At 42.6% G+C, this 27,974-nt stretch overlaps 1 protein-coding gene across 1 annotated transcript; it reads right to left on the bottom strand.

The window, feature by feature from the left end:
- Positions 1-42: 42 nt before the first annotated feature.
- On the bottom strand, positions 43-27,342 carry MRPS5 (mitochondrial ribosomal protein S5). Its single transcript, XM_053974305.1, has 11 exons — positions 27,259-27,342; positions 25,555-25,692; positions 15,277-15,402; positions 14,747-14,980; positions 12,308-12,342; positions 5,593-5,683; positions 4,835-4,881; positions 4,117-4,174; positions 3,249-3,311; positions 1,987-2,123; positions 43-597 (listed from the first exon to the last, which is right to left on the bottom strand). Exons 1-11 carry the CDS (start codon positions 27,323-27,325, stop codon positions 373-375), a joined length of 1,221 nt encoding a protein of 406 aa, XP_053830280.1. The 5' UTR covers positions 27,326-27,342; the 3' UTR covers positions 43-372.
- Between the last annotated feature and the right edge of the window lie 632 nt (positions 27,343-27,974).

Below are 27,974 nucleotides of genomic sequence, written 5' to 3'. Positions count from 1 at the left end.
CAACAACGACGAAAAGAAAAGAGGACCCAAACAAACCCAAACTAAACCCACTCTGATGATTCTTTATTGCTTTCACAATCTTGTATTTTCAACAGTTTCCCAAGAGCTTGTGAAAGGAACGTGGACAAACCATCCTCTGGAATGGAGTAAATGCATGCCTGAAGCTGAAGACTCGTTCTCTGGCTGCTTCCATCTGAACATTCCCACTCAGGCAGGCTCAGGGGAATTGTGGGAAAGCAAACAGTGCTCCTGGATGGCAGCAGTGACATGGATGGCACCTGCTGCCCTCCCCTGAAACTGAAGCCCGGACACCCTGCCCTGAGCCCGGCTTTCCCAGCTGCACTGAGCCGGGGACGCGGAGGGACCCAATTCTCAGCACGCCGCCCGTCTGACCCTGGCCCAGGGAGATTTCTGCATTCCCTGCGCTTCCTTCACCTCCCTCCACTCCAGCTTTGTGTCTGGAACCTCCTCCTCAGGCTCGGGCTCCTCCCGGACAGTCCCCTGGGGCAGGGCCACCACGATGGGCAGGGGGCCCTGCTCCTCCCGGAACTCCACCACGTAGAGGCTCTTCTGGTTTGCCAGCTGCTGGTGAGTCTCCTGGGAGCAGGACAGGGAAAGGACAGCCAAAACAATGCTGGCTTTACTGCAGGCCAAAATCTACACGGGATGTGGCGCAGGGGAAAAAGACCCCAGGAAGTAATTTCCTAATAAACAGTTTAAGCACTGTGAAAATGAAATGGCTTATCTTACTGGACAAAAATTGAGATAGCCTGAGCTCAGATACACTAATCAGCCCTACAGTGTCATCCCAGAGGAACTTGCTTCTGGAAGGACATATCCTGGTCATAAACATGCCTGTTGCCATGTTAGTGCTCCTGTTGGTAGGAAGGTTTTTATGTCTTTATGTGGATATAATTTTTGTTTTGATAACAGAGAAGTGCCTGTTACTGCCCAGACAGGTGGCATTAACTAACATAAAGATATAAATGTAACATTATTTTCAATGACACCTGTCCCTTGCCTACAAGGTGTTTTGATAACACTCAGATTTTACAGAGTAAATGTTTACAGGCAACAGGAAAATTTTCCTACTCAGGGCAGTGAAGAAAACTTCAAAAGCAGTAATTTATACAGAAAGCCTTTCTTCTGTTTGTTCTGTGGAAGGTTCTCAGAGACAATGACTGAAAATACAATGCCAGACTTCCCCAGGTGTGACTGCCCTGAGGTATTGCTAAGCTGGGAGATCTGTGACTCCCATCAGGCAAAGAGGATCACAACCCCCTCAACCTCCTGAGGCTGACCTGATGACACTGGCCAGGGCAGGGTGACACACCTGACAGCTACAGCTCTGCAGGGCTGTGCTGGGAATGGAAGCAGCTAAACCTTGGCAGCCACCAAAACTGCAAACAAAGGAGATAATCAGGAATTTCCAGAGGGCTGACTCATCCTGAGGCTGCTGTTCAAAGGAAGGAGGATGAAATGCTGCATGCTGGAGCTTTTCCATCAATTCCAGGCAGCTGGCTCAGACAGAGGCATCTCCACTGTGAGCACTCAGAGGTGGAGGGAACACTACCACCTCCCTGACTGAATTCAGAGATCTCAATTACAGCAGCAACAGAAGCAGCTGGGGCTTCACTCCTTGCTCAGTGGGAACTTAAGAGCACAAACAAGCAGCAGCCACCAAACCTGCCCCACCATTCCCTCTGCCCAGCATTTCTCAGTAGTCACCAAAACCACACCAAATGAAAGCCCAGGAATTCAAATGTCCCCTGCAGAACACCTGGCTGTGGAACACACAGAGTTACACAGAGTTCCTGACTGGACAACTCCATAAAACTGCTGAGGAATGGAAAAAAAACCCTTTGCTGATTTTATTTGCCCTTTGTAAGATTACTTCACTTTAAGCCTGGAATATAAACTGTTTGCCCACAAACTGTTCCATCCCCTCCTGTCCCCACACCTAATGGGCATTGGGAGTGCACCCACCTGGAGGGTCAAGCCTCTGAAGAGAGCTCTGGTGATGTTAATCAAGTTTTTGGATCCAGTGACCTTGGCATACATGTCCTTAATGCCAATTAGCCTGCAGATGGTGATAATGGCTCGGTGGCAGTGCAGGCCATACCCTGGGGAAAAAAAAAAATACATAAATGAGCATTGTGTGATTATTCAAAAGCACACAACTGACTCAGAAGAGAGCACTGAGATCTCTTCTTTGCTGTTTTTGTTACCCAGCATGGTAGAACGCATTAGATGTTGCAAATGGCTCCAGGGGCTGTGCAGAGGCACCGCTTCCCTTTTCCTGGCCCAGCAATTGGAATGAGTTACACTTTGTCACAATTTTAGTGGCACAGAGTGAAGGAGAGACAAACATATTTCAAAATCCACAAACACAGCAGAGGTTTGTGTGTCATCTGCATCCCTCTCCATAAAAGAAATGGAGATTTTATCAGCTCCAAAGCATAACTGTACTACATTGGCATTAACTGCAAATGGTTTCTTACACTTGCCAGGTTTTAATGCAGGAGAGATTTTTTTGAAGAGTCTACTTTTGCTCCAGAGAGGTTTGTTTCACATGGCTTAGCTCTAGTGATCTTTAAAAACTACAGGACAGCCTTGCTGCTGCTGAGTAAAGGACACAAAATAGAAATACATCCTGGGGACCAAATGGCAGGAAAGCTGCAGAAAAGGGCTAGAATGTTTATTCTGGTGAGTTTATCTAATTGGAGACCTTATCAATTAGGGAATTGAGGGAGAAAGGGGAAACCAGAAACAAAATATACAGAGACACAGATCTGAAAGAAAACCAAAGAGACAAGAAAAAAAAAAACCACCCCCCTAACTGATGAGCTCTCAGGATGCCACTTCCAGAAGATCAAACTGACTTCACAACCACCAAGGCTGTAAAGAAAGGGAGACCTGCAGTGGGAGGGGTGTGAGAATTAACAGCTCTGTACAAACCCACCAGTGGCTGGAGCAGGACCAGGGTCCACACCTAGGTAATTCAGAACTGAAGGAATTACACTTAGGAAGAGTGAGAGAGCTCCCACCAGTGTAAAGGGGACAAATCCCAATTTGCAAGAGCAAAGCCATGCCAGCAACAGTAGGTATTTCTAAAGAAAAATGGCTGATGATTTTCAACATTGAAAACATGGTAGACTAGACACTAGATAAGTTTAAGTTATAAAAGTTATAAAATAAATACCAGTCAGTAATTGTGAAAAATTCAAAATGTAAACTTCTTTAATTACCTTTGTTTTGTTTCTTCATGCGGATTTTTGTCCTTTTAAATTTCACAGAAATGTCATGGTAAACTGGAGAGGGGGAAAAAAAAGGCATTACAGATAAATTCTTCCTTCTAGAAGAGCTTTAGCTAGTGCCTTTCTTTTTCTGAACTATAAGTTGGTTTTACTCTCCCCTGACTTCTTTAAAGGTAAATTTCTGGAAGAGATTAGGAATGCTGAAATACCTGTGAATACTATGTTACTATTGAAAAATAGGTAGGTGTGCCTCCAGTGAGCCTCATTTGGTTTTGAACTGAGCTCACATGACACAATTTGACTCATAGTTTTTTTTAGTAATCTAGTTTTTAACCTAAGATTTCCCCACAGGCATCAGCATTCTTGGATTTTCCATACAGAGTACTAACAAAAAACTACCAGGAAACATCAGGCTGAGCCTCCAGCCCAGGCTCTCTCCTGGTCAGCACACATGGATTGAGTCCCAGGGAATCTCCTCTGACACAGAAAGGGGAAAAGCACAGGAGTTCACTGTGAAGAAAAATGCCCTGACAGTATCTGAGTCCCTTAAGTCAAACTGTGCCAGAAAAGATCTAATCTTGCTATTAAGAGCCTGAAATACTATGCATTAAGTACCCAAATTTTAAGCACAGATCCATGGAATTGTTTGGGTTGGAAGGGACCTTTTAAAGGTCAGCTGGTCCAACCACTCCACAATGAGCAGGAAAACCTTCAACTAGACCAGGTTGTCAAGAATTATATAATACAATGCATCAGATCAGAAAAACTTGATTTAACTTTTTTTTTTTATGCTCTGCAAGTAGTTGCAACCAGTTCTTGCTGGCATATTCAGTGCTTACATTGAAAGACTAATACTTACTTGTGTGGTTCTGATACAGCTCTATAAAGTGTAAGCAACTTATTGCTTTATTCTTTGCCTAGGGAATAAAAGCAGAAAACATTTTTCTCCTTTAATTCTTCTGCTAAGCGTTTGCCATTTACCATTATTCAGTTAATTAGATAGGAAAAAAAGAAAGAGAAAAACAACTTAGGAAAACAAATTTGCCACGTCTAAACTCTGTGGAAATGAAGATGTTTAGTCTGGAGAAGAGGAGGCTCAGGGGAGACCTTGCTGCTCCCTACAGTGAGGTGGGGGTCAGTCTCTTTTCCCAAGTAGCAAGGGGTAGGATGAGAGGAAATTGCCTCAAGCTGTACCAGTGGAGGCTTAGATGGGAAAAATTTCTCCCCTGCAAGTGTTGCCAAGCTCTGGACCAGGCTGCCAGTGAAGTGGCTCAGTCACCATCCCTGGAGGTATTTTGAGAGATGTGCAGACAGGGCACTGAGGCTGCTGCTGGACTTGGCAGTGTTAGATCAACAGCTGGACTGGATGACCTTAAAGGGCTTTTCTAACCTAAATCATTTTTTTCTAACCTAAATCATTCTATGATTATCTGCATCAAGACAAACAAAGCAAACACATGGACTTACTTCTTTGCAAAGACTACAACTTATACTGATTATTAGGGAAAAAAACCCATAAGTGTGGGTATGAATTACTGTTAATTATCATCAAGTAAAAAAAAATTCAATCAACATACTTTCCTTAAAGCATTTGTCCTGTCACCTGCCTTCCCTATGGCAAAACCTGCAAGACAGAAAGAGGCATTTTATTGCTGAGAAACAGATGAAGCAGATGATCTTCAGAAAGAAAAGTGGAAAAAACCAAAGAACTTCACAGCCACGTTCAGCATTTAAATTTCCATTCCACTGCACAGACCATACTCAGCAAATGGTTCAGAGAAAAATCACAGAGACAAACAGTTGAGGAGTTATGAACACCTAACATCTGGATGCCAACTGCTTGTTGTCAAAGGGAAAAAAAAAAAAAAAGGCTTAAGCTGTTTTTGTGTGTTTGACCAAACTTTGTTTCCAACAATTGAGTAGTGGTGACTGCTTCAGACAAAAGAGATAATCCACTCTGTTTAAAAATAAAGAAGGGAATGAAGAAAAAAAAGCCTGGGACAACTTCAGTTCCATCATTTATGACATCTGGATTACAGTGCTAACACATTCCATGAAGAAGCTTTCCAAAGAAGAGGCAGGAAGAGTTTTTTCAGAGTAACACATCTTTCTGCAAGCGAACCACACCTTCCTCTCTTTACAGATTTTCCTCCACTCCCAAGTGCAAGCAAAATTCAGCTGGAGGAACGCACGAGGCCTTGAATCTTTCACATAAGCAAAGTTCAGCCAAGCTCTGGCTGACCATGAATCCAGCTGTCTTACTAAAGCTGCCACAAAATATGCCATCATCAGATGTTACCTTGTACATGCAATAAATGATGCATTCAGTACATACCTGCAGCCCCTTTGCCATTCCCAACAACCACTAAGGCACGTACTGATTTTTTCCTGCCTTCCTTTGCCTTCATACAAAACACATTTCTCACCTGAAGGAAAAATAAAACAACACAAAGCTTCCTGTTATTGCACATAGTCCAAATGGGTTGGGTTTTGTTAGTTTTTCTTTTTTCTTTTTTTTTTAAGAGAGTCAAGCTTACAAAAAAAGGTATCAGAGGTTTGTAGTATACACTTAAAATATCTATACTGCCTTTGTCAATGGGCAGCATCTGCAGTTGGACATTGGCTTCAAGGCATTAAATACATAAAGGTTGTTAAAAATCCACACTCAGAGAAAAAGTTACCTCGTGAAAGTTACCTTTCATGAAAGCAACCCCTCTGTTGTGCTCAGCTGCTCAACAGATAATGCTCTAATGCTGCCAGCTTTATGTGTGATTTCAAGCATGATGAAAAAAACATGAAAAAAAAAAAAAAGGGAAGTAATACTAATATTGAGAAAGTGACATCAATATTGAAGTGCCCCCCCCTCGTATTTTAACATATTTTAGAAGCACTCTCAGGAATTGCTCAAGGTCTGCTGTTGCTTTACATGGATTAAAATTTAGGATTGAAATCTACTTGCATGCTGCAGAAGGCAGTCTCATTACAGAGATGGCAGCTGCTGAAAAGGAGATTCCATTTAAGAGAGGGGAAGAAGAAGGAAATAGCCTGAAGCTGTGCCAGGGGAAGTTTAGGTTGGATATCAGGAAGAAGTTTTTCACCCAGAGGGTGGCTGGGCACTGGAACAGCTCCCCAGGGCAGTGGTCACAGCACCAAGCCTGGCAGAGCTCAAGCAGTGTTTGGACAACGATCTGGGGCACTTGGTGAGACCCTTGGGCTGTGCTGTGCAGGGCCAGGAACTGGACTCAGTGATCCTGAAGGGCCCTTCCAAGTCAGAATATTGCATGATTCTATCAGCAAGTCAGTGCCTTACAGCCCCCACCTTACATGGTCTAATACAGCCCAAAGTGGACAAGAGACAGATGAACAGGTGGGAGGGAGAGCATGTTCTGGGAAAAGGGAGCACAACCTGACCTAGAGAATGCAGAATGTGGCAAAAGGTCACTAAAATGGTGAGATAAGGGGAAGAGACTGGTTACATGCCAGCCCAAACCAGCTGCAGTCTGCTGGGGTTTAGAAATACTTCAGAGTTTGTCCTTTGGTGAACTTGGCTCATTTTTGATGTGCAAACCACAGCTCTGAAGCTGTGGCTAGCTGCCTGTGAGTGGGGACCCCTAACATCAAACAGGAATTCAGAATGTGCTGTGCCCTTAAATCCAGGTGAGAGGCAGCTAAGCAAGGAGCAGCTTAGGCAAGCAGTGATGTAGATTCATTATGCAGAACTGTAAATAATCAAACTGTAGAAATATGCTTGCATTTTTGGCTTTCAGTGTGCTAGCTTTACCCACAGCACCCCTGTTGGAGCAGAACCATAAATAAATCAAATAGCTCCACTGTGTGTGCACTGGCTTCTTGCACACTGGGTGAGAGAACCCAATTTTGGGACAACAGTCTGAGATCCTCTGTCCATCTGTTCTAGTTCCCTTGGTTTTGTTTATCTATTGAATTAAATGTTTATTTAAATGCAGACATGCAGTCTATATGCTGTATGTAATACATCATTTACATATAAAGTATTAAAAGATAATACATAGCAGATATAAAAATCCTTTTCCATATATGTAATTCTTCAGTAAGCTACTCTGGTAGTAGTGTTATGCATCTGAAAGTAGATTATTAGAAAATACTTGGTCATGGTTTAAAAATTCACCATAAGAAATCCAAACAAACAAACAAACAAAAAACCAAACAAACAAAAACCCCCAAAACAAACAACACCCCCCAAATTCCACTGCCTTCACTAGGTACAGATTATGGTTAGGGTTTCAAAAATTTCACCTTGCTTTCATTAAAGTAAAGATGCTGCTTAATTCAAGGTGCCCACACATTCTAGACAGCACTTTGAAGAAATACCAGCCTTGCCAATTGCTTATTCCAAGCTATTTTTCTTTCTTCAAACTCATTACTGACAAGAACAAGCTAAAAAACCACACCCCATAAGATGAAAGTGCCTGTGTAAATGGGCTATTTAGAGAAAATGCAAAATAATAATGGAAGAAGAGAGAGTGAAGCAGAGTCATCTCCCCAGGAGCATCAAGAGAATACTATTTTTGCTTTGCACACACTTTTATCTTCTACTGCCAATCTCAGCAGGTAGCTGTACAAAAATAGAGTCAGCATGTCAAAAATAAAGGATGTGATGTTTGTAGAAATCTCCTCATGGATTATTCCTCTCCCTTTCCAGAATGTGGCAATAAAGACACATGCAAAGAGCTTCTGTGCCACTCTTCAAACTGCACAGCCTCTGAAAAGTGACTGAAACCAAGGCACAACCACCCCTATGATCAGACTGCCACCCAAGTTAGACTGAAAGCCAATTTTTAAACTTTGAAAGCAGGTGCAGCACATGCTCAACCTAAATCACAGTGTACCTCAAATTAACTGTCTCCTTGTATCCACCATCCAGTGGTGAAATACTGCAAACTCAGCTTGCTTTCTAGAACTGAGGGAAGAGCAGCACCTCAAAACCAAAATGGAACCACCTCACACATTGATTAAGAGGAGAAACGACAATGTGGAAGTAAGTTACACTCAAAGACAGGCTGCTAAACATTATTATGCTTTCAGCAGTTGCACTTGGTTAAAAAAAGGGGTCAAAATCCAACACTTCCTGTGAGGTTTTGTTTCTGTAAGAGCCAAATGCATGACTGGCCAACTTGATTGCCCTTGGGAATCCCTCCTTTCCAGAAATCCTATTCTAGTCATGATTTCTAGGAACCTGCCACCTCTAGGCCACACTCCTGACACTGCCACTCTTTTGTTTTGCTGCTGTTATGCAGAGAAATGCCTGCACAGGCTGATCCCCTCATGGGCTAAGAGCCTCTGGTCCCAGCACTTCTCCAAGGTACAAAGGGAAAATGAGATAAAATGAGAGCAGGGTGCAGTGCTGAAAGAAATGCACTTCCATGCCAATGAGCCTAGACAGGGTCAGGGGCACAGCTAAAAGGTTTGGGAATTACCTAAAAGAACTGAGTAATCAACTTGTTAACAAACCCCAAACCCATGTTAGCTACATCATGTCCCCACCAGCATTCTGTGCACCAAGGGTAGAGCAGATGGGTACACAATGGCAGAACATCTCCCAGCTGCAATTTTTACATTGAAATGGTCCATGGTTCCTTAACCCTGCACCCTCAGAGGAGGAGATGCTCTCCCCATCCAAGTACCCTTACAGAAGGATGGGAGTGCAATTCCCCCACTGAGCTCTGCAAGCCAGCACAAGCAGAAATGACACAAACACAAGCAGCACTCATAACCTTGTCCTGTTCCTCTCTCTCCTCTCCCAGTGTGGCTTCATACTACAGCTCCCAGCTGAGTACAGATCCTTTGGATTGACCCCCCAACGATGCATCCTCAAAAGTCACTCTGCATCTGCAATGGCTTCCTTTCCTTTTCAAAGGATGAGCCATAATTATGCCCAATTAAAAGCTTCAGGGTGTTCCAAATGTCAGTTATTTCTTCCATACAGCCTGACAGGTAAGAGATAAAAATCATCACGTATTTATTAAATAGAACCAGTTGAGGGTAGCATTCCTAATCTCTACTTTTAGGGCAGGCCAAAATCTTTTGAGTGCTCCAAGAGTATCAGAAATAGTGACCTCTCATGTTTTCCTGTGACAGGTGGCTTCAGGTGCTATCTTAAAAACTGTCTGAAATATTCATTGCCAGTCTAAAGACACTATCAGTATAATTTAGGGAATAAAAGACTTCCCTGTACTCTAAAAGCAAAATCTAGAGCCTACAAATAACTCTGAAGTACTTCTGAGGCAACATCTCATTAGAAGTAAATTATTACTCAAAGAGTATCCTTTGTACCATATAATTTTTTAGTCAAGGCTGTCAAACAATGGATCTCAGACACTGTAATTCATGCAGCATTTCTTTTTCACAAGGCTTTTTTTTTTTTTTTTTTTTTTGCACCCATTGCTAAAACAACTCCCAATGGCTTATAAAAAGAAACAAAGGGGTTTGGGCTGTGCATTAAAGAATATTCTCTTTGTCACAAGTAGCAAGTCTACCAGCTCGGGCCAAGAAGAAGCCAAATGGACTGAGACAAGAACACCTAATGCTACTTTGCAGTTCAACACTCAGACACAAATCTCTGAGTGTTTCTGTTGGTTTATTTAAAAATGACAGTACCATACCTGAACCATCTGGCTCAAAACCAGATCTATTGTGACACTGGAAAGGTTGCACTGACCCTGCTAAAATGGAGCTGTGCTTGCACAAAATTCTTCAAGTTGCCTTCACCAGAAACAGGCAATGGAAACAAAGAAGCATGAACCAACCAGCAAGTGATCACCAAGCACAGTTTTCACAACTGGTAGAAGGCAATTTTCAGTGTTGGACAAAATCCCTTTGAGATCTGTCTTTTGCAAAGGGCTTTATTTATAACTTTATCTTCTCCTTTAGAAAGCTCCCCTTAATGAGAGACTCAAAGGGCCACCAACCTCATGCTCTGTGCCTTCAGGCCCTACAGAGCACAAGGTCTCACTTTCTAATTTTAATTGCACTACAAGGCAATTACTATTACAGCACAGGAAGTCATGTAGGCTACTTTTTTTTTTTTTGCTATGTTACCATGTTCATTTTGGAGAAAAAGAAAAGAAAAATTCATCTGAGGGTTGATGACACATGAAATGAAGCCTTCCAGTGAAAATAACAATGGCACATGTCAGCTGCACCTGTAGATTTTAATTACCACTGTGATTATATTATGTTAGAACACCAGTTAAGCATTACCATCAGTTCTATTTAAAGAAATTGTTTTTATCTCTAATACGAACAGAACAGGAAATGTTGCCTTAGGCTGGCAGGGAAAGTAAGAAACAGTTAACCCAACTTCTAGCTGATGTGAAAATCTGAGCTTGTCTCTACTCTATTTTTCAGCCAGGAGAAGTCAAATCACAGCTTTTATGTTTCTGCATTATCAGAAAACACTTTAATAAGCAATTTCTCTCTTTGTTTAGCAAAACAGCACAGCCTTTTCAGTAGCACAATCACAACAGAAAGGCCCTATTATAGCTTTGTTCATAAGGCAGTCCTTTAAAACTGGCTCTGAGTTTCTTGCTGTGAAGCACAACTTCCCAGCAAACGTTATTTTAATCTCCTGTACTGTTGTGAAGGCAAAGATAATGGAAAACACATCCAGAAATAGCAGCATGTCTCTCACCTATTTAAGCCAGGAATGCTAAAATGATCTATTTATTTCAAAACTCGTACTTGTTCTCAGAAAATTGTAAGACTCGATTATCTTGAGCTCGCTGCTGCTTTTGAACAGAGAATTTTTGCTGCTGCTATTTTTCTGCAAAAGCATTCCACTTTCTCAGTTCACATCTGTGGCAACCTCATGTAACAGCAGAGCCCCAGCCTGCTCCTAAAAGCTTTTTTATTACTCAAATATAATAAAGCATTGAGACAAATTTCTACAGCACATGGAACCACTGCAGAGCGACTCAGCTTTGCTGTTTGTAAATAATTCTGCCAGTACAGAAGGGCAAACTCCCCTGCTCTGGCACCCAAAGTGAGAGCCAGCTGTGACATGGCACAGCAGCAGACCAACATTCTCTGCTCTGCAATGTGCCCCTTCAGGCAGCAGAAGGCACTGCCAGCTGCAGGGCTTGGGAACAAAAATCACTTCTTTTAGGGACAGTTTCTGTGCAGTTTTCACAAGTGGCCTTCAAACACAGGCTCAGCTAAAGGCCAAGTGCTCCAAATGGTCTTTGCTGTATCAGTCAAAGTCCATAGTGTGGCCCAGTCCACTCTAAAAACCCACTGAGATATGAAAATGGGTTAACAGGTCACAGATTTTGTCCCTCCATCCCTTCTGACAGGTTACCTAACTTGTTTTTAAAAAGCTCCAATGACAGACATTCCACATACTCCCAATCCATTCCAGTATTCAAATTCCCATTTGCAAGTCATTCTTTATGTCTAAATTTACCTTGCTTTTTATTTATATCCATTGCTTTTTATCCTTTTCACAGCAGACATCTAAAACAGTTTACATCTTTCCCCTGAAACCAACTCATGACTTTTAATTACCCAGCCTGAGATTACAACACAGCATCATTGTTTCCCATGTCTCAGGAGATACTAAAACCCACTGCCACGAGCAAAGATTGGGATTTATCTAGAAAACACTCAAGCCACTGGGTAGAATTCCAACTGATGGGCATCTCAGCAAAATGCAGAAAGATAATCAAGGACAAGGAAACCCATTTGCACATTTATCAGGACAGGAGAGAAACTTTTCTGGAGTAGACCTGTCAGGTAGCTCAGCTTCTGACTTGCCTGATTATTCTTTTAACTTCCAGACAAGGAGCTGTGGTGATATTTTTTTGTGTTATGAAAATGCTTCTCTTAGCCCTTCCCTCTCAAATGAAGAGACAAGGCAACTCACTTTCTCATAGGTTGTGCAGCTGAAACAGAAAACCAGACTAATTCCTACTGCTGTAATACTGACTTGGCAAAGACTTGTTAAATAATTGCAAGGTCAATATATAAAGTGGTGGTAATTCTTCAAAGTCCCTGGAAAGATTTGCAATGCTTACCTCGATGACTCTTGTTTCAAAATCTTCATAGGTTTCTGTAGGGAGAAAAACAGGGAGAGAAAAGCACATTTCCTTGTGTTACTTGTCTAGCAGCACACCCCCCTGTAGGTGGGACAAATTAAGAAGGACACAACTTCCATGGAGATGTAATTTATAAAGCAGACTCAGCAAGAAGTAGAAAAGGTAAGAGAAGAATAATTTGAACCAGCAATGTAAACTGCCTTCTCCCCTAAATACTGCTCTAAAACTGCAAATAAACCTCAAATTTCATATATACAGAGCAAAAGCTGTAAATCATTAAAAACACCAGATGGGTCACTTCCATCATGATTAAAGTATTATCCAATATTTTTAGAATATTCTGAAGCTTTTACCATACAATTAACAGGGATTCAAAGAGATTTGGGGTTTGGACTAGATGACCTGTAAAAAGTCTCTTCCAAATCAACCTATTTTTTGATTCCATGATTCTATGGAAATGGAAGTACTTCTTTATTCACACTTTTGTGAAATTCCAGAAGGGGGAGGGGGAGCATGAAACAAAACAATACATGACCACTTCAAATTATCATAGTCCTTACAACCTCTTGCTTTTCCAACTTACTCCATGAACAAGAGCATTTCAGTGTAACACTGAAAACCTTTACTTGGTGTAGCTACACTGAGATTTTGGAGGAAAGTTTAGAAGCTTGCAATGGTGTAGAACTGGGGCCTCAGCCCTTGACCAAACATTGGTTTATTATTTACACAAAACCTCCAAGATGTTTATAAGCATGATCATCTTGGCACAGTTTAGAGACCTGTCGGTCTGCACAAAGCAGATTTCTGGCTCACAGTAAGGATATGAATCCCAGAGGCAGTCTCTGCTCCCTCTGAAGCTCTTCAGTTGCTGAAGAAACACTGCAAACTTGGGAGAAAAGCAATTTGATTTCTAAGTGGAAAACACAGTTCTTTCTCTACTCCTAAAACAGTCACAGTAAGTGACACCAGGGAATCCTGTCATGCCACAGTCTCAGGCCAAAAGGATTCACTGGGTTTGGCAGTTTCAGGTCTGCTCTTCCCATCACCTTGACATTGCTTTGCATACAGGGTATGTCTCAATTCCCCTGCAAAGATCATTAATCCTCTGAATAAAAAGAAAGGAACTGAAAGAACTGTGGGGGCCTGAAGATCCCTGACATTTTTAGCAGATTAAAAGGAAATCAGTGCATGCTGATCAGAAACTGCTTTTTCTCAAACACATTTGTAATACAGGCTGACAGCTTCATTCTCCTGTTTTGATTGCAGTGCCCTTTCCTCTTTTTGGCAGAACTTGATGTGACTAGAACAGGCTCCACACTTTAATGCAAGTAATCCACATCAGCAGTACCAGCCAAAAGCAAAATCAAGGAAAGCACCAGAAGGTAAAGTTCACAAATGCATAAACACTGTATACAACAGCTGTCACTTCTTTTAGTGGGATAAACTCAACACAGTCTTGTGTTCAGGGTATGGAACTAGAACCATGGCACTTCCTTGACTTGCTCCATGTTCCATCACTGACTTATGGGGAATTTGGAGCAATTAATCTCTCAGATCTCCTATTTTTACACAGATTCAGTGACAGTTGGCCAAGTCCATTGTCCCATCACTGCCTTCCACAGAGTATTTGCTCTTAGGGTAACAAAATTAAATGCAAACAGTGCTAGAAAATTCCACCTGTCTTTCTTAGCTCCTCTTACTATGAAAGTGTACAGAAAGATGTCAATAAGCAGAGTTTCACAATAAAAACTCAGCCCAACAGGAGTTGACAAGATTTTTTCATGTTTAATTAGTTGAAAAAGATTAGGCTTCTAAATGTTAGAGCTAGTAGTCTGAATAACAGCACTGTAAAAAAGTCACCTCTCTGCTGTACAAGTAAAAGCTCCAGCTTCACTATATTGAATTGCTTAGGGAATGAAAAAAATAACTTCTATAGTTATTATGATAGTTATTTATTGCAGCTTCTTCTAAAAGCTACATTCAAACTACATAATCTTTAACCCTATTTCATTATTTGAAGTGGAATTTCAGAAAGACTGATTTATCCCACAGGATCCTTTCAGAAACTATTAAAAAAACCATGACTATACTTCATACTCAAGACAATTGATTCTGGACACAGAAGAACATTTCCATCCTTCAAGACTCCTGTAGCAGTCTGTGACATGGCACAGTACTCTGTAAAACCACATAAAATCATTCAGTCTGTAATGTGACAGAACAGTCTAACAGCTGCAGGAAATAAAGCAGTGTTTTAACAGATTTCACTGGTGTGAGCAGTACCTGCTCTTTGATTTAGCTTGCTTGTGTGTGGGCCTGGAACAAAGTACAAAACCAATTTTCAATCACAGAAAAAGTCTGGATCTCACTTTCTCCAAGTCCCCCCTCAGAAAGGAAGAAGATAATTGGTTTTCTTACCTCCATTAGGACCAGGGTCAGGAGGATCCAGAATGACACCTCCCCAACACTTCCCACTCCATCCTCCCTCTCTCTTGATTTTTATTTTCTTTTTCTTCTCAAATGTATCTCTCTGCTGAATGATTTCAGACTGAATTCTCTCTCGCTCTTCTTTTTTTCGTTGGGCAACTTCCTGCACTTTCCCAGTTTGCAACACAGGAGCATTAAGACCAGGCCAGAGGAAACCAGAACGTCCTTAGAAATAACAGAGAAAAAATTATCCTTTGCTCCAAATTAGAATTGCAACTCTGGACTCAGGAAAAATGCAATGAAATGGAAAATTCTCACATATTTCAAATGCATTCTATGATGCAGAATTTATAACTGGAAAAGCAACACCAACATTAAATAATCATATAAAGATTTTTTTGTTTAAAGACAAAGCAGCTCTGGCATCACAGAAAGGAATACAAATTTGTCCACTTATGAAATCAAGAAATATTGTACACAAAAACATCAAGATGTCTTCAGCTTTGTATTTGTGAATCTACCTTCACCAATCTCCTGGCCTCTATTGAGATTCTTCCTTAGCTTCCTCTTCTTTTTCTTTCCTCTTCCTTTCTTTACTCCCACGCCAGTCTCTGCCAAAGCTCCTTTCCATAGCTGATCAGCTGTCACTGAAATAAAAAAAAAAAAAAACTTCCTTAAGTTACATTCAAGTACAGCTTACTCTGGAAACTGAAGCTGAAATATGCTTGATCTTTGCTTTGCTGGAATTTAAACTGTAGCATTACTGCCTTGCCAAGAAAGTAATTTCCTACTCTGTGCATATGTATTTGGTACAAAGATGAGCCTCTACTCCTGATTACTGCACTGAGAGAGGCAAACAGCCAAGGGCATGTTTTCTACAAGGTTTTCCAAAACTGATTTAAAGACAAATATTCCTAACAACTAACCAGTATGGTTCCAGATCATGAGAAGAAAATAATTCATTAGTAAGTCAGAGCAGCAATACCTTGCAGTACATATCCTAGGACATCAATCACTGACAGTCAACTCAAATCACCCCTAAAAATATCCAAGGGTTAGCCTGCTTTAAAAGCCACAAAACACAAAAAGTTAAGCAAAACATAAACCTGTTGCCATTCTCAAGTTCTGAAAATGCAATGTCCTCCTTATTGCCCATATAAGTGGAAAGGAATGTAAGGAGGAAGGAATGCAAAACACTTTAAGAGCATCATCACAGAGCTCTGGCTCTGTCAGCCCTCCTCAGGCAGTGGCTGTGGCCAGGACCATGCACTGCCTTGGTGCTTCACCCAGCACAGGAGAGCAAGACTCAGGAATCATATTAAAGAGTTAACTGCAAACTCCTACTCATCCAGCTGATGGCAATACAGGACACCACAGCAGCTTAGACAAAAAAAAAAAACAAACCAAAAACCCACGCACACAAAAAACACAACAAAAGAAAAAATTATACCAAATAGAAAGTGATTATGTGAAAAGATACCATAGATAATATTTCACAGAATCACAGAGAATGGGTCAGGCTGGAAGGGACCACCGTGGGTCATCTGCTCCAACCTCCCTGCTCAAGCAGGGCCACCCCAGAGCACATGGCACAGGATGGTGTCCAGATGGTTCTTGACTGTCCCCAGCAGGGGAGACTCCACAGCCTCTCTGGGCAATCTGTCCCAGTGCTGGGGCCCTGCACAGGGAAGTTCTTCCTCATGTCCAGCTGGAGCTTCCTGAGCCTCAGCTCCTGCCCCTTGCCTCTTGTCCCATTGCCCGGCGCCCCGAGCAGAGCCTGGGCCATGCTCTGGCCCCTCCCTGCAGACCCTGACAGACACTGATGAGGTTCCTCTCAGTGTCTCTTCTCCAGGCTGAACAGGCCCAGCTCCCCCAGCCTCTCCTCACAACTGAGGTGCTCCAGTCCCTTCATCATCTTTGTCCCCCTCTGCTGGACCCTCTCCAGGAGCTCCAGGTCTCTCTTGTCCTGAGGCTCCCAGCACTGGACACAGCACTCCAGCCTGGCCTCAGCAGGGCTGAGCAGAGGGGCAGGATCACCTCCCTGACCTGCTGGCAGTGCAGCTCCTAAGGCAGCCCAGGATGCCCTTGGCCTTCTTGTCCCCAGGGCAGGGCTGGCCCATGGACAGCTCGTTGTCCAGCAGCACCCCCAGGTCCTTCTGTGCAGAGCTGCTGCCCAGCAGGTCACCCCAGCCTGTGCTGCTGCCTGGGGCTGTTCCTGCCCACGTGCAGGACCCTGCACTTGCCCTTGCTGAGTTCCAGAGGTTCTTCCCTGCCCATCTCTCCAGCCAGAATGCAGAAGCATCACCAAGGTCCTGTTTGCAGATCAATGCTATTATGTGCTTGACCCAGGGCCAGCATTACTATGGCAGTGTAAATCTTGTCTTCTCTGATTACAAACTGATTTTGTTTATTTAAAGTAGACAAAAAAAAGTCAGTAAAAACTTTTAACCAGGGGAAATAAAATAACCACAAAAGCACTGCCACTTTCCACCAGCAATTCATTCTTTTCAGAATAATGTGCCTGAGAGATCCTGCCCCACAGACTGGAAAATGCTTTGGGGCTGGGCAAGCTCTGCCATGCTGACAACACAGTGAGGAACAGAAACAATCCAGGATGCCCAGAGGTGCCACTAAGTGCCCAGGTTTATTTTTGTACTAAGTTTGTTTAAGGTGTCAAGGTGGTTCTTCCAAGAATTTGACACACACCTATTCACTCAAATAGCTTTTTCCAAGTAGGAAGCATAACTGATTCCTTTTTGAGAATCCTGAATCCAGCAATCAAAGCTCAGTACAATGGAAAGCAAGTACACAAGGGAGGACACAGAACTCTGCAAGTCCAGGGAGCTACAAAATAATATTACCTCAAATCAACCAAGAGCAGAGTGGCTCCAAAGTCACTACAAACCCAAAAAACCACTGTGTATGAACAGCTCAACAAGGCAAAACATGTAACAGGGATTTTGGCTCTACTGCAGACAAGTGGAAATCTGTGTATTACAGACCAGCACAAATGCCCGTGGATAACAGCAAAGTTTATCCCACTTCTTACATGCTCTGAGGCAAGAACTGAATTTGCTCCAGGGTAGGCTTTAGTCCCTGCAAAAGAGAAGTTTTTGTCTGAAATTACATGCTCTTTTCTGGACATTCAAGTGAACCCCAATGTTCAGAGGTTTGGAAGTTAAAAAAAAAAAAAAATCCCACAAACAGCACCTGTATCAAATGCCTTAAAACCAGTGTCTGAACTGTCAGCCACTGAAAACCTTCCAGCTGATTACAACACACCAATGCATGTAGCTGACCTAAAAGTGTGGGGGAAAAAAATCAACAAAAAAACCCACCAAAACCAACAAAAACTTATATAAAAACGCATTACCTCCTTGCTGCAATTTTTTTAGGGAGGGAAAAATACAAAGTAAGTAGGTAATGTGTTTTTCAGTAAATTCATGCTAAGTGATCTATGAGGCTGTTCCATTAGGTGGAAGGCTGGTCATCAATCCTGTTAAGCTTCTTAGCTGATTCAGAAAACACTGTGTAACTAGCAATTCTTTTTTAAAAATGATAATCCTGCTAGCCTGGAAACATGGAATCACAATAAAGGTACTTATATTTTTCTTTGCAAGGCTATTTTTAAGCTGGAACAGTCCCTCAATCTGCAGTTTGGGTGACCCCACAAAGGGTCAAACAGCTACAAAGGAAGCTGCAGAGGGGCAGCAACAAGCAGTTAAGAGAAAAGAGCAGCTCTGGAGCTGGTAATAAATGCCAAAAAAACCCCTGCACTTCAAATATACATACAATCAGATCACTTTAATTCCAATAGAGGAAAGTAGCAAAGGTCACAGAGTAAGGACATTGTCTTGCACCAGAGGAGAACATTCAATGCCAACATATCCATCAAGAACAGGTCAGGCCAAGTCAAGCTTTGGCCTCAAGCACTGCACAAATTCTGACAAAATTAGAACCAGATGAAAACATCACTTTTGGTCCCAAAGTGCAGTTCATCTCATCAGTCTGCAATAATACCATCATGTGTTTGGAAAGCAGCTGCATTTAATGGAACACATCAGAAGCCTGCAGGCTGCAGAGCTGAGTTCTTTATAGGATGGAGGTATCACGCTGATTTTAAGACAAAGTGACAAGAATGGGATGTGAAAGGGATAGGCTGTCATCAGGAAGATTACAATGGTGGGGACATTGCTTATGACAGACAGCCAACACACCACTGGAGAAAATAAAAATCTGTGTGTAAGAAAGGTCAATCTGACTTGGCAGCAAAGCACCAAGGTGATTAGCAAGCACACACAGAGGCAGGAGGAATGTCTTGATTTGGAGGAAGTAACTCCAGACAGAAAGGACTCTCTGTACTGCTTTCACACTTGTGGAGATGTTCAGGAATGAAGACACTACAGCAGAGATGCAGTGTCTTTGAGATTGATGGGCTTATTTTATTTTGCCTCTGTAAAATAGGGCGCTGCATGCATTCCTCAAGAGCTAAAATAGAGTCAGTCATAAAAGCCACTACACATTTTTAGTCAGTTACCCAAAAGCACAGAGCTACTGAGTGGGGGGAAAAAGTGTCATCTATAAGATTTGATTTTATAGACTAGAAAAAGATCCACTACTGAACTGAGCTGAAAGCATGCTTTATGCAAGCTGATCACTAACAAGAGTAAGTCTGTGTGACATCACTCCATTTAGCTTAATCTACACAAAAGGTATTTGTAATATTCTGGAAAGGATTTGGGTTTGTGTCTTTTTATATTATCCCTGAATATCAGGAATGAGACAGGTAATTATCAGATTAATATCTGGCCACACCTCAGTAAACCAAAAGCATTAAAAGACTTGCTGTAAGCCCCACCAGAAACCAGTATCCTAGATACTCATTAACTGAGATTAAAATCAGAATTGTCTCCTGCAAGATGAGTTCACAGCTTGCTGAGCATACAAAGAAAGACAAAGAGCAGTAAGCTGGAAAACTGAAGGGAGTAAAAGGAGAAGAAAGAATCAATTTTGTAGAACAGCTAAGTAGGTTCACTTCTTTCCAATACAAGTAATTTTTCCCTAAGGATTTTGGTGACAAATAGCCTGTGGCAGCACAGCAGCAGAGATACAAAGACATTAATATTGACATAATAAAAAGACTAAAGAACTTGTTATAATAATCATACTTCTACTTATAATAAACAGTGCCTCAGTGCACTGTTGTCCACTAACAGCATTACATTTGTGCAGCTGTATTACCTAAGGAACTCAGTAAGGTCTTTTCAATCACTTACATTCTCTTCCAAGTCTCAGCCTGGAATACACACTTTTATTAAGAGATGGAATCTTACAAAGTATGATATTTCAACCCCCTTCCTTCTCCAGACATCAATGCCACCATCTCCAAAAAAACCCCAGGATTTAGAAAAAACTGTTTGTGCATATGAAATATGAACCAGGACAGAATGTGCTGCTACATATTCTACTACAAATTTAATGATAAATTACAGCCTATACCCAGCTGCTTAATGACCACAGTGAGACATTTCTTCTTGGAAGCAGGCCTTTAACTTCATTAACTTACCCCTTTTACTTAATCCAGAAGTTTAACACATTTATCTGGAACCTGGAGACCCACACTCTTCCTGATCTAAAGGACTTCAACCTTGGCCTCCCATTTTCTGCAGGAATATACATCTCTCTGTTGTTTCACAAACACCATTCCAAAAAATAACTTTCTGCTTCCAGCTCCCTTTCCACGTGTACTTCAAAGGTTCCTAGGACAGAGGCTGGCTACATCAACCACTCTAACCAGGATTTGGCAAAGAACTGCAATTTAAGTAGCTTAGGTTAGGAAAAAGGAGTGCTCCAAAAATCTAAGCTTATGATGTCATATTCTCTCTCCACCATCTTACAAAGTGTGCCTGACAACACAATCCTTAACTACAAAGCATTTAGGGTAAAGGTGCTAGGAAAAAACATACCCAGAGCAGCTGTCTTAAGAGCAAAACCTACTGCCTCACTGCAGTGGCTGAACATGACTCAAATAATTCAGATGTCATTTCCAATTGCACGTATTAACGTTCAACGTCAAGCTCAATTCTTATGAGTGGCTGGAGTCATTCTCACAATAACATTAAAAGCTACTTCCAAAACAACAGCAGTGAGCCATCCAAAACAAAGATGGGAGTTTGGATTCTTACACCTTAATCATCTTCAGCTGAACTCATACACTGTTCAAAACCTGTCAACTCAGTTCATACCATCTGTGATCCCTGAGAAGTTATGTTTCTAATGTATTTTCCTCTTAGCTTTCAACGTGGAAGTCTTTCATTCCAAGACCTACTCAGGCTTTGTAAAGTTACTTATGGAAAATATTTAACTCCTCTAGGTTGAATCCTCCCCTCCATGATTCAAAAGGGAATATTCTGCAGATGATAATACAAAGAGATTTATTAATGAGAGAAAAATGGAACAATGGCATACTAATACCAGAGAGATTACTTTTAACATGCAAGATTCTACACAGACTCATCAATATCAGTGTGTCCATCCCAAATGAGAACTGCTCTTGCCACTTGACCTCTGAAATCCAACTGTCTTGCCTCCATATGACATCAGTTCCTTGATTTCCTGTCTAACCCTGGCCCATGAGCAGAAAAGCATGGATCTATAAATTCTATAAAAAATGAGATATAGTGCCAGATTATTCTCAAGTACACTAAGTCACAACACTCAAAACATTGTTTTCTTCAAAGAAAGAGACCCTTTTTCAAAAGAGACCTCTCAGCCTTTAAAAATGGCAGCATATGATGCATATCTGATACTGAAGGTAATGAGAAGACAAAAATCTCCCTCTCCCAGGTGAGGCCATTAAAAACCAGGGCTGCTTAAGCAAAATACATGCTCCTCTTTGCAATTCTGCCTCACCCTCTGCAGATGTCATCTTCTGAGGGTGTTATCTGTGAGCCCTCCAGGGGCCTTTGCACAAACCTGGGAAGCCCTGAAGACTGTGAAGTGTTCAGCCTGGACAGCCACTACTGAGGCACACAGCATTTTCTGGGGGCATCCAACTGCACAACTGCCAGAATCTGGGCACTGGAAATGTCTCACCACAAAAACCAGCATGAGGCCATGCAAGAGACCACCACCATGGGACAGAGAGAAAAGTGGGTTTAGATAAAAGTTCACAGAAAAAAAAAAAAGTTAAAAATAACAACTGCACATACCTGCTATGTTTCCACTGAAAACTTAAGCTCAGTTCTACTTCCCACTGCTAGATGGATTTCCACAAGAGTGAAACAACTCATCTACTACCAAACTTTCTTTGTTTGATTCTTTTAATACAAGTCTGAAGCTCTTGGGGCTACCCAAGATTTAATTTAATTAATTTAATTTAATAGCATTGTTAAGAAATGCAAAAGCTCCAATTATGTGGGTTGCATAAAAATTTTGTTTAGGTGGGTCTGCAAATTTGTTGGCAGAAAAATACATCTGTAGTCTAATTATTTTCTCCCCCAAGATAGAATGGGAAAGTTTTGGGCATTTTCCTCAAAATCCAGAAACAAAACTTGCATCCTGATAGTACAACAAAACCTGGAAAATATTCCAAAAGATGCATTCACACTGCTACACTGACACAGGGAATAACTCCACTGAACTGCAAACCTTGAGCACCCTTCCACAGTGCACCCAGATTAGAATTTCACATTTTCTAAAACTGGCAATTTGTCACAATGCCAGCACAAGTTGTAGACATGGGATTGTCAGGTTGATTGTCAGTCTCAATTCAAACCCTGAATAAATCCAGCTACAATTTCCAGCATCTGAGAAATTGTACTTTTTCTCTTTATAACATTTTATGAAAAACCAAGAACCTTAAATGTAGCTAGTATATGTTGTTGTAAATACTACTGTATTTTGAAGGTTGCTTTGATTAGTAAAGCTTTCATTTTTTATTTTTATTAACTATCATGCCTCAGTGTCACCAGATGGATATGGAGAAAAGAAATTTCAGTGAGGTTTCTGCAAACTAAACACTTTTGGCTTGGTTCAGTTCCTCAAAACAAAATGAAAATCAGAGGCTAAATGCCTTTGAAAAGTAATATCATAAAACTATCAAAATAAATACTGTAAAAAAACCCAATCAAATCAAAATCCAACAGAATACCTCTCCAGGTACAATTAACTATAAGGCATTCAGTCCCCTTTCTTTTGATTAAAAGCAATTAACCAACTATTTATCAACATACAGACAACTCTCTTGTAAAAGGAAAAAAAAATTAAAAGCAGTTGTACAGATGTAACTCTTTACATCCTTAATGCTGAAACATCAAAACTCTTCTTATGGTACCACTGATAATGACAAGAAGCAGGTCTGTAATTATTTATCTGGAATCCTCATACTTAAAGAAAAATTCTTTGTAAATTGAAAAAGTAAGCATTTTTAAATTCTGATCATGGAGTTAGACATGGCTATCAAAATGAACAATTTAGCCCAAAGAAAACTCACATTTGACTACAGAAACATGGTACAAAATGTAATTAAGGAGCAGCCTCAAGGAGCAGTGGAAGGTGTCCCCAGCCACAGAAGTGGCTTTGGAACAAGATGCTCTTTAAGGTCCTTCCTACCCAAACCATTCTATGATCCCATGGCTGGCTCCCAAGGGTAGCTAATGGAATTACCTGTGAGCAGGACAGTATAATTTTTATATAGCCCCAGCATCAAATAAAACATATCTCACATGCACTTGGATACATAACATGATGATGAGAAAATCATGCTGGTTTGGATGCCTGGGGTCAAAGATAATTCCTAAGGCTGGGAGACAGCCAAAGCAGTAAATAAAAACTGAACTGCTTCCCATGGTCAGGAAGGTGGAAAGGGCAAAGAATAAGCCTGCAATAAGAAGAGAATTTTACATAATTTCACTAAAAACTCACTGGAATATGTCACAGGACAGGAATAAACCCCTGTGTCTGTTTTTGTGTCAGAGTTGCAGGAAAGAAGTACCTGGGTAAGGATCAGAGACAAATGCCTAGGATAATTGCAATTCTTCCTCTTTAAATGAATTCCTTCTACTTAAACCAGCCAAACTATTAAAAATAATAGTTCTGTTGAAGGTATAGATGACCCTACTAACAAGAGCACAGTAATATTACCCAAGGAATGATGGAAAATCATTAAGCATTCACTAAGGAGAGAGAAAAATCCAGTCTGCCTTCTCAGGCACAAAGCTCTGTCATTTGGCTGACACTTCACTTGACAGCTACTTCACATAAAATGGTCATATCTGCATTTTAAATGTTCACATTAAATGGTCATATCTGCTTTTTAAATGTTGCCACTCCTGAAGCAACTGCACTGCTAAGGAATGGAGTGATTTATACTGTTTGTATGCACTTCATTTGAATTGTGAGGGTTTTGCTTTTTACTTCTGTAAGAGAAAGTGTTCTTAGAATAATTGTACTTTGAAATACAAAACCCTGAGTCTTCTGAATCTCATGGCTACTGCCTCTGCTTAATACATAAAGGAGGTACACTTTCATTTTTCCAGGTTGTTACATCTTATTAAAGAAGCCAATAGTCTCAGGTAGTTTGCCTAAATAAATAAAATTTTACTAAACAACATGGACGTTTTGTTTTAGCAAATATTTCTAATCCAGTCATTTAACTAGACATCTGGAAAAGCTGCTGGTAAAACAGAGCTCATCCAGAGCTTGTGAGTATGAATACAAGGCTAATTAAGGAAATAATCTAACCTACAAATCCTAATCACACTGCAATCACTTGTGGTTTAATTTAAGATAAACAAAATAACAACATTCTCATCTTGCTGCTGCTTGTCTAAACGAGTTCTCCCTGCAGGTGGCATCCTTAGAAAGCCTTTTCCATGCACAGCCTGCAGTTCACACTGCAGCCCTTCCCAAGCCTTTGGACACCTCCCCACCCTCAATTACTTGGAATCAGTCAATGGTCAAAATCTGCTGGATAAAATCAGCAGCAAGCCCAGCCTGACTGTTTAACCCCTTTTCTTGAGCAGATGTAAAGAAAACAAATGCAGTATTTTGTCACTCAGATATTGAGAATAGGAAGAGACCACCAGCTCTGAGAGCCTGATTCTGCAGAGCTCTTAAATTCTATGGATTAGACACAATCAAATTTTGACTCTCTAATTGCTGCAGTTATCTCTGCCAGAGATTGTGTCCTTACCATCTCTTCTCTTCTCCTCTGGGACAGGATAAGGAAGCACAAAGCAGGTGAAAAAGCCCCCCAGCTCTCTCAGTTCACAGTGCTGAGTGTGAATTTAAACAGCCACCATTCCTCTGCTATGCTAAGCACAGGTGAAATTCCTTTCAGGGCTGGAGGAAAACACTGCACCAGAGCAGACAATCTGCAGGGGGGTTACCAACAGTTTTAGTGCCACTCGTTCTACCATTGCAGCAATTCCACTTTTGAGGCAGCACAGCTTGAACAGCACAGCCTGCCCGTGGCTCAAAAATAATTCAGGAGATAAACACACAATTTATGCTCTCAATAAAGGCCTAGGAAACAGAGGGGAAGCTGCTTCCTCCTCCCATCCAATGACATACATTAGAGGGATTCACTGTGACACAAAGCAAACCCTTGTTTGCTGTTAAAAGATGATAAATTGGTTTTGTGCAAGCACTTCTGTCAACACCTGCAGCAGCTGTGTCAGGAGACACAAAAAAAGTCAGTACACACAGATTTTCATGACTGTGTCTCTCCAGAGCAGTGTTTTCTTTCCCTCTCCTGTTTGCTACAGTTAATGATTTTTATCCAGCTCAGGACTTACAGGTATTGAAGAAGCTGCTTTTCCTGCACTGCTCCACTGTCCCAGTCCAGGGGGCAGAGAGGGAGCACCGTGTCTGGAAAGCCCATGCCAGGCTGGAGTAGGAACTGCAACTCCCTTTCACTGGCACAGCAGCAAACCCTGGGAACAAAGACAGACAGGTGTTTAGAGACAGCACACCTCCTTCCTTTAAAGACTGTATCTTCTGCAAATACAGGCATGGGGAGAGAAGCCAGTGATTTTCAAAGGGAAACAGACTTGAAACTTTTGTCTTGAAGTGCAAAGCAGAACGTGTGAGGGAAAACACTGCAACAGAAAATGTCACAAAGAGAAGAAGGCACTCCATCTTGCTGATAGAGTCATTTTAATGAATTATTAAGAAGCAGTTGCAGCCTTTTATTTTTTTTTTTTTCCTGGTTTACCTGCAAGAAATGGTTGGGTTTTTTTAAGGATATTCTTGAGACTAGACTGTGGAAATGCTTTCCTCCTCTAAGGAAAACCCACCAGCCTGTTTTCAAGCCCTGCTTAATGTTCAGGCTCTAACCACAGTTTGGCACCACTTCATTAGAGACTGCCCCTGAGGATGAAAAGAGACCTGAAATTCACCAACTGCTTAGATTTTTTGCTGAAGAAAAGAAAGGCAAGAAGGTTTTTAGAGGACTGTAGAAGACAGAGATGTTTTCCCTTCCTCCTAAGTATACTCTAAAAAATACATTTGAGTTTTGAAAAGCGACAGAAGAGGATCCAGGTGCCCATGGATTCCTGGATGTGCCCATGGATGTCTGAGGGTGCCCATGGATGTGCCCATGGATTCCTGGATGTGCCCATGGATGTCTGAGGGTGCCCATGGATGTGCCCATGGATTCCTGGATGTGCCCATGGATGTCTGGATGTCCCCATGGATGTCTGGGGGTGCCCATGGATGTGCCCATGGATTCCTGGATGTGCCCATGGATGTGTGGATGTGCCCATGGATGTGTGGATGTGCCCATGGATATGCCCATGGATGTCTGAGTGTGCCCATGGATGTGCCCATGGATGTCTGGGGGTGCCCATGGATGTGTGGATGTGCCCATGGATGTGCCCGTGGATTCCTGGATGTGCCCATGGATGTCTGAGTGTGCCCATGGATGTGCCCATGGATGTGTGGATGTGCCCATGGATTTCTGAGTGTGCCCATGGATGTGCCCATGGATGTGTGGATGTGCCCATGGATGTCTGAGTGTGCCCATGGATGTGCCCATGGATGTCTGGGGGTGCCCATGGATGTGTGGATGTGCCCATGGATGTGCCCGTGGATTCCTGGATGTGCCCATGGATGTCTGGGGGTGCCCATGGATGTGTGGATGTGCCCATGGATGTCTGGGGGTGCCCATGGATGTGCCCATGGATGTGTGGATGTGCCCATGGATGTGTAGATGTGCCCATGGATGTCTGGGGGTGCCCATGGATGTCTGAGGGTGCCCATGGATGTGCCCATGGATGTCTGGGGGTGCCCATGGATGTCTGAGGGTGCCCATGGATGTGCCCATGGATGTCTGGGGGTGCCCATGGATGTCTGGGGGTGCCCATGGATGTCCGGGTGCGCGCCCTGAGCGCGCTCCCCTCGCCCTGCGGGGAACCCCCCCGCCTCCCGCGGCCTGCCCGGGCCGGTGGCCGCTGCCCTCCCCGCGGAGGCTGCCCCGGCTCCCCGCGCTGCCCCTTCACCTCGCCAGGCCGCTCGGAGCGCGCCGCGGGCACAGGCCCGCCCGGCCGCCACCACCGCCGCCGCCATGACGGGCCCGCGCCCCGTCCCGGCCACCGTAGCGAGGTGCCCCGCGCGCTGCCTGACGAGAAGGCGCAGCGAGCGAGGGAACGGCTCGGGTCACACCGCGGCGGAGAGGCGGAGGGCGGCGGCGGCCACCCGGCTGAAGCCTTTGCTGCCGCGGTAGCGAAGCCTCTGCTGACCCTGTCCCCGTGCCCCGTGAACAATCCCACCGGCAGGCAAGCGGTGCACAGCCGCGAAGGGAAGGCCCCTGGCAGGTCCCCAGCGCCCGCCATGGCGCGGCCTCCGCCCACACCGGGCCCGCGTTCTGCGGAGTCTCTCTGCTGGAAGAGATTCTTTTCAGGTGCTTCTGTTCCCGCTCCACCGGCGCCTCATAGTTGGGACTACACCTTTGAAGTTGTTAGTGCTTCATCTCCCGACGCTTGGAATAAATAGTGGCATTAGGGAGGTGCTCAGGTTTTGCTCTGGGCGAGCCCACTCGAGAGAGACATCCATTACTTCTTTCAGAGTTGTACAAACCTGGGTGCTCGATGATAGTGCAAAAACCGAGGAACGAATGCTCACTGGCTACAAGTTTCGTGGTTCCCGTGTTAATCAGTATTCTCTGTTGTTTAATGACTCTACTGTGTAATGACTCTCTCCTCATGCTGACTAGTCC

The sequence above is a fragment of the Vidua macroura genome, chromosome 3, assembly GCF_024509145.1.
Source record: "Vidua macroura isolate BioBank_ID:100142 chromosome 3, ASM2450914v1, whole genome shotgun sequence".
In the NCBI taxonomy this organism is placed as follows: domain Eukaryota; kingdom Metazoa; phylum Chordata; class Aves; order Passeriformes; family Viduidae; genus Vidua; species Vidua macroura.
Note: the sequence above shows the minus strand (reverse complement) of the source record. Positions and strands in the feature narration are given on the sequence as shown.